This window comes from Sycon ciliatum, chromosome 4 (genome assembly GCF_964019385.1).
Source record: "Sycon ciliatum chromosome 4, ocSycCili1.1, whole genome shotgun sequence".
NCBI lineage: Eukaryota > Metazoa > Porifera > Calcarea > Leucosolenida > Sycettidae > Sycon > Sycon ciliatum.
The window spans coordinates 36075822-36083733 of NC_088646.1; the positions used below are offsets into that span (position 1 = coordinate 36075822).

The 7912-nt window shown below is 50.6% G+C and overlaps 1 protein-coding gene across 1 annotated transcript; it reads right to left on the reverse strand.

Annotated features, from left to right (window-relative positions):
* Positions 1 to 3511: 3511 nt before the first annotated feature.
* On the reverse strand, positions 3512 to 7684 carry LOC135813535 (uncharacterized). Its single transcript, XM_065326627.1, has one exon. The coding sequence runs from the start codon at positions 7682 to 7684 to the stop codon at positions 3512 to 3514; it is 4173 nt and encodes a 1390-aa protein (XP_065182699.1).
* Positions 7685 to 7912: the final 228 nt, after the last annotated feature.

Here is a 7912-nt window from a genome sequence, read left to right on the forward strand (position 1 = left end):
ATAATCCGGAAAGGCCTAACCCGTATCAGTGGCTGTACTGACGCTGGGAGGGTTTGTACTCGTACCGGTTGTGTGACTTCCACCTGGAGGTCGCTGAAAAAGTCTTGTACCGGCTCCTGCAGGAAATACACAATCCTACACAGTTGCCAGGGCAAGACACTCTGGTCTTGCCCGAGGTCTGTGAGTGATCTTGCCCAAGGGCGTCGCAACCGAGGGCAAGATCACTCGAATGGCCTTGGGCAAGATCAGAGCGTCTTGCCCTGGCAACTGTGTAGGATCGTGGTTCATACATGGCCCACCTCCCAAACAACTTCACTCGACAATTCACCTACGGCACACCCGCCGAACAACAGCGCTCAGTCCAGACAAGATCGGATTAAAGTCAGGTTCAAAGTGGTTATTGTGAAAAGAAGGACAACATGTTACGAGTTATAACTAACTGTCCACCAACGGAACCAGATCTTATACAGTCAGCGAGTGCGACAAAATGGCACAAAACTGACAAGGAGTACTGAGACATTCGGTGACTTGACACCTAGCTCCAACACTTCTCCAAGGCGCAAACCAACAACCTTCCAACTTGGAAGGCTCAGGTTCGGAAAGGTCCAAGAGGGGAAGGAAAGCGCAACGAAGAAGAGCACGAGCTACGCATCACGGCAACAAAGAATGTAGTTAGTCATAACTCGTAACATTTTGTCCTTCTTCTTTTCACAATAATTTAATTGGCTCACCATCCGAGGTACATTTCAAAGTGGTTGGTAATATTTATTTCATCGTGAAATGGAAAATTAGATCGGCCACGGAAAATGTAATTCAAGCCGGATCCAAAAATGTGCCGAGCGTCTAGGCCTGGGCGGATAATGCTAGCATTATAAGTAGCATTATAGTGTGCGATTTGCAACGAGCATTATGCTAGCATTATAACACTACATTTCCACAAAAGTGGCAATACTCAAATATGGAAGTTTTGCCCACTACGAAAAATGGATCGTTACATGCCTTGTACATAGAACTGCACAACTTGCATAGGATTGTCCAAACTAATCCATTTTCCATGCATACTATTGCGGTTTTGCTGGCATTATGGAGCAATAGCAGCATAAAATAGCATTATGATCATGATTTTCTAGCATTTTCCATGCCGTCTACGTAGAACTACGAAACGTGCACAACACTGCCCAAACCAAGCCATTTTTCCATACTTACTACTTGTGAATTGCTGGCATTACAGAGGAACAGCAGCATTATAAGTAGCATTATGATACAGTTTTTCTGGCATCGCCATTAGCATTATCCGCCCAGGCCTATTAGTCCATCGGCCAAATCTCAGAAAGGGCCTCTTTCGGCGAAGGTGATGCACTGAAGCTCCAACTAAACGCCCTTTGGCACACTAGCTCATGAGACCCCATAGAATACGAATCCGTTTGTTGGACGTTGCCAATCCAGTCCAGGATAGTCGAACTGGGTCGAATACCTTCTTCCGATTTTCGTAATTTCGTCCACCATTACATCTTTCTCATCGACTTTTTTTCGCTTGGCGAATGTTCTTGAGCCGCTGAGCAGAATCTACGCACGCTCGAACACTTGAAATGCCTGCATGTTGACGGTTCGCAAGATTCTAGCGAGCTTGGTGGAAATCTATTATTTATTTTGACATTTTTGGGGGAATCTGAATTAGAACAGTAGAAGCTCATTCGGAGAAGACGGCGTGTCGCCGCTGTCGGATTGTCGCTACTGTGTTTCAGATGTATTTGCTTGAACGTGCTATTGAGGATGGACAGAAGATGAAGTGACGGCTTTCTTGAACACGGACGTTGTGTCTACATTGTAGCTGAAACATCTCATCTGGCGTCTAGAACGCAATTATTATGAGTTGTGAGTGCCAGCTGAGCTGAACACAAGCTGGACACCATTCGTCAGCTGGGAATTTGCATCGAAGCTCTTGATAGCCACGATAAGCATAATTATACAGAGGTAACCTTGTTTGACTCAATACGCATGCAGGTGATACCACTATTGGCACTACAATGTAAATGGTGCAAAATTGATGCAACAGCGAATATGTACTTCGTACAATCACGAACAATTGTAAGGCAAGTGTTCATGCCTGTCATAGAAGAATTTCAGCCCGGAAGTCTTGTTGTCATGGTCATAAATAATACAGGACTTGAGTTGGCTCTGGACATGAACACACTTGTGGTGAATACGGTCATTATTGCGAGAAAAATATTTAGCCACTGTATGTTAACTGATGCCGCACTACACGCAATATTTCATGTACATGTGTGTGAGACTCAATTGCATCCACAAGGCCGTAGATGCATGTAAGCACACAATGCTGTACAGTATAAGTAGTAGTCGACATGTGGTGTCTTCCTGCTGCACATGCACATGCGGCAAGTTGGCAACGACACATGACCTATCTGCACCGCACAGCGTGAGCTTAGAAAGGAATATTGCACACATAGTGCTATTTGTGTTCCATATCGTTAAGCCGGTATACATGTACTAGTATCCTTATACATGTACCTGGTCACTCGATAGGCGATGCCGACTGTACTAATCTTATCCATATTACCCGATAGGCTATAGCACACTGCGTCAGATCACTATGCAACAAAACAAGAGCTTTGGAGCGAATATACACTGAAGCAAAGTAGGTTTCAACGGTACAGCACTAGTCACGATGAGGGGAGTTACGAGGATGGTTAGGCCGTGACACATAGATGATGATTGTTAATGATTCATGCACGGTGGAAAATTACCACCAATGGCGATCATATTGCTTTCACAACAATGACATCAGTAGGAGCAGTGACACAACCTTATTGCTCCAAGTAGGATTTACAAGCGAGTGAAGGGAGAGCAGACTGGTCTAATAGCAGACCGGGTCTAAGCAAGGATGTAATCGGCATCAGAGGTGAGCTTGCACATCAGAAAACAGAATGATGATGATCACCAAACACAGAGAAGTTGGCTATGTGTATGTTTGTGTCACTGTGTGTGCATGTGTGTGTGTGTGTGTGTATGCGCGCACATCTGTGTGTGAAAGAGAGGCAGACAGACAGATAGCAAATGGTGGGAGGGATCAAGGTCTGACCTCAGAGTTAAATGCTGACGGTGTGGAATAGCAACAGTGCGAAATCGGGCAGGGTGGTTAATGGCCCACACTGGAGCCGAGTAGGAGCGCCAGGGGTTGAGGGCTAGCACAGGAGTAGCAGCAGCTCCAGCCTAGGAAGATCAGCTTCTGGATGAAAATCTCCCAGACACAGCACTCACTAACCTACAATCAATACACGGAAAATGGCATCACGCCAGAAGGTATACCAAGCAGAGCATGCACAAGTAACAATACAGTTCCAGCCAGTGGCTGCCACGTTACCATAAACTACAACATCTCCCTCCCTGGTAACATCACCTTAAAAAGACAATAATAGGCAAGCACATCGAAAGAAGCAAAGAGAAACGAAAGGACATGAAAGTTCTGCGAACCATCACCAGCTACTAGTTCTCAGTCGTATCTCACTGGAGCCCTGATACCAGCTCTGTTCCGGAGCACATATCTTGGCTCTTCAGCTCTAGGCACACCTGCGACTAGCTCACCGGGCTCTAGCCGCATCGGGTAACCACCGTCATCCTCGCTCGCATCATCTGGCTGAGGCGGCTCAGGCAGGTCTACAGTAGGATTGGCTGCGGCACGCTTCAGCAGCTCTACGTTGACGATCTTCTCCACCCTGGGGTCTTCCACTTTCTGAACGACTACAGTCGACTCCGACAACACCTTCTTGACTCTCCAGCCAAGCTGAAACTTCGGGAGGCGTTTCTGCGCGCGGCTGGTCATCTTCATCATCACCACGTCACCAGGCCCGTAACAGCAACTTGCTTTGTCGGCGTCTTCTTGGGAATCAGCTGACGCCATTTCTTCATCGATCAAATCACGAATGGCAGCTGCTTGACGCTGCAGCTCAGCCGTCCATGCTGGCAAGGTGTACAGGGGCTGTTGGGCCTCTACAACAAGACCACGGGGCTGCCAACCAGTCATCGCTAGCTGAGGCGAAACTCCCGTTGCTCCATGCGGTCGGACGCGATAGAAGTACAGCAGCATTGACAGGTCGGTCTTCCAGTCGTTGGACTGCGAGTGTACTTTGCGAATCAGAGTCAACAGGGTCCGGTTGAATCTCTCCACGCTTCCTTGTGACTGAGGGTGTCGCACTGCACCGTGCTTGACTTCCACTCCAAACGCCAAGTACAAGGCGTCCATGACAGCATTGACGAACTCTGTTCCGTTGTCTGATCTGACCACCTCCGGCGGACCCCATCGGCAGCACACAGACACAAACGCCTCGGCAACTGACTTAGCGTCATGGTGCTTCAAAGGTATCACCTCCACATAGCGCGTGAACATATCCGTACACACCAAGACGCAATGGAACCCAGCTCGGCTCGGTCCTAGCTCCAAGGTATCAATTGCCACAACTTGCCATGGGCGCGCCGGCACTTCGGGACGTGTCGGCGAAGCATGACCACCAGCAGCAGGGTTTGCAGCGGCACAACTGTCGCAAAGACCGACGAACTCCTGGCACTTCCTTGCCATCCCAGGAAGGTAGCACTGCTGACGCATCATCTCATGGACCACCTCCCATGATCCGTGGCCAGTGTTCTCATGGGCGATTCGGAGGGCATCTTGCTCTAGCAAGCTCGGAATCACGGGCACCTCGCATGCTTCATTGGCAGGCGGCAACTTGATTGACCGATACAGCACGCCATCCCGCACTCTCAGCTGTGGTGCCACCTTCTGAAACTGCTTCGCCCTAACTGTCTGCATACCGTCGACATCCTCCACCGTCTGCTGGATGGCAGTATCTGCTCCCTGCTGGTCCCGGATGATGTCGAAGGCAAGTGGGGCAGAACTGTGGACACCTGCACACGCACTGCTCTGGGTCGCCGCCGCAACCACCGGTGACTCGGGCATCTTGAGCCAGGATGCCGGCACACGGGTCAGACGGTCAGCCAGGTTTTTCTGTGAAGGCACCCACTCGACAGATATCTTCAACTTGTAAACCTCGACCAAGTCGTCAATCAGCTGCAATCTACGCTCTACAAGAGCTCTGTAGAGGCCATTCACCTTCACTCGCTGGATGTTGCCCAAGAGAGACTTTAGCCATCCATGCACCGTCTTCGAATCGGTCATGACTCGAACGTTGGCCACTCTGTGATCCACGACAGCAGACAAGCCACGAAGGACGGCGTCTAACTCGGCAACGTTGATGTGCCGCTTGTCTGACTTAGGCCTGAGCCAACAGTGATCCTCAATCACGGAGCCATCTTCGCTGATGACAACACCTAGCGCCAGGTTGGATGCATCGCACCATAGGGACACGCCACCAGTCGACTTGACTGTCCACTTGCCGTTGACGGGATCCTCTCGTGAAACTTGATCCTCCACCGCACGACACAACTTCTCGAGCGCAGCTGAGACAGGCTTATCCCAAACCGCAGCATCTTCACAGCTCACTCGCTTGATGTAGCTACAGCACGGTCGCAGCCACGATGCAACAGGGTAATGACTCGTCAATCGACCGCACCAGGAGAACACTTCTCGCTTCGTCGGCTGCTCCGGCAACGTCAGATCCATGCCATCACGGCGACGCCACATCACGTCTTCACTCGACGTAGCAACCGATAGTTGCATGCCAAGCACCCTTGCGCCGGCAAGTACCTCTGGTGGCTTCGTCGGTAATCCGTACCGACTCAGCGCCGCAGTCACCTCCGGAAGTTGTTCGGACGGAGCAACGACATCGTCGACATAGTTGTCTGCATCAGGAAAGTCGCACAGCGCAAACTTCACGATGGCGTCCATGACTTTCGGAGCTATGCTGAGACCAAATGCCATTCGTTCCATGACATACGTGACTCCATTGAATACCACGGTCTGATACCGAACGAGGCTGGGGTCGACGTGAACTTGTAAAAACGCCTTCTTGATATCGACGACTACCTGGTCACCGCCACGGCGTCTCCACTCCCTGATCTTCTGGTCGCATGCAGGCGCGTCGCCTCCAGGATGGGAAAGAATCGCCTCATTCAAACGACGGTAGTCTAAGCAGGGACGTACAGGCGTAGACGCCTTGTGTCCTTGACACACAGCCATTAGAGGGAGGATCGCACCTGACTTGCCGTGTCGATCTGGATCATGGGGCACCATCCAACCATGGTCGATCCACGACTGCACCTCCTTCTGGTACTGTTGCTCCTGCTCTGCAGAGAGCTTCTTCCGTGAGTACTGTGTCACTCCGGAGCCAATGCTATCAGTCGGCTCTACACCACCTCCCCAGACCCAGGCGACGGTCCACGACTTTGCACTATTGTCCCAGCGCACCTTGAAATCGGCTGAACTGAGGGTGACACCATCCGAATCTCGCTCAACAGAGATGTGCCTCGAGAGCTTCTGCTTCGGCGCTCGTTCAGCATGGCCAGCTGCGGCAGCCGCTACATCGGGCCCTTTTCCGAACCGAATAGCACTCGCCGAGCCATTCTGGTAGCGTATCTCAAGGCCACCAGCCGCGCTGGCAACGTCATTGCCAAGAATCAGGTCAGCATCCACTCCCTCATGCTTTGAAACTACCAGGAAGTCCACGCACAGTTCCGGAAGCTGAACTATATCATCATGTTGCTGGACAGTCGCAGCAACAGATCCAACTGACTCCAGGGACGTGCCGTCGATGCCGACCACCCAGTCAGTTGTCGATTCCACCTGATCAGCCAGGCCCACGGCAGTTACTACACTCTCTTTCATCAGAGATCGCGTGCATCCAGTATCCACAACCGCTGCGACTGATATCCAAGAGTCATCATGGCCCTTAACACACACATCAACTTTCAGCAGCTTAGAGCTCTGCCCACCAGTTGATATTGGGATTCCGTCAGCATCAGTAGACACTCCAGCCTGACAATGCCCAGCACTCACAGCCACTGAAGCAGACTCAGTCTTGGCCTTTGGACAATTTCGCCTGATGTGGCCATACTCTTTGCAAGAGTAACACTGTGGCCCTCGTGACTTGCCAGTGGTGTGGCTGTTGCCCTTGGCCTTAGGGCAATTCCTTCTTACATGACCAGGCTCCTTACATGAATAGCACTTGACAGCTGCAGCCACGGACTTCCCTCCACTGACACTTATAGTATCATCGACGGACATAGCCCTGACACGTTTGATCATATCGGTAAGAGTCATGCTACCGCTAGAGCACTGGATTCTCACCTCTCTGGCGAAGTCTCTGGGCAAGCCCCCAACAAACTGTTCTAACAGCATCGGATCTTTGTCGTCCGCAATGTTGTGACCAGAGCTCTTCAACAGCCTCTTTAGCTCCGCCGCATACTCGTCTACTGACTCTGTGGATCCCATGGAACGCGCTTTGAACAAGCGGTAACACTCCGCAGCAGAAGGAGCAAAGGCTTCAGTCAACACCTTCTTCACCTCGTCAGGTTTCTCCTTGTCCGAGTCGGGCATGGCGTTGAATACAGTATACGCAGCCTTATCCAAGAGCAACGGCAAGTTTGCCATCTGCTCTTTGCCCGTATCCCACTTGTGGGATTTCGCCAGGATCATAAACTTTGACCAGAATACATCTAGGTCGTCACCTCGCCCTCGGTACGGACGCATAAATCCATCCAACTTCACAGACATTTTATTCTCATGAACAAACACTAAGACTTTCTATTTCCTTCCGACTCCACAAAAGTCCTACTCTGCAACACGTTGTCCCGGGTTTCGGCACCAAAAGCTGTTGGAGAACATGCACTCCACGCCGGCTTACGGCCAGTTCACTCACAACACCACAGAGCTTCCAAGGAAATTAGTTATTCTTCTAGATGGAAAATGAGAAACGTCTGTTATCACCACAAGTTGGAACTA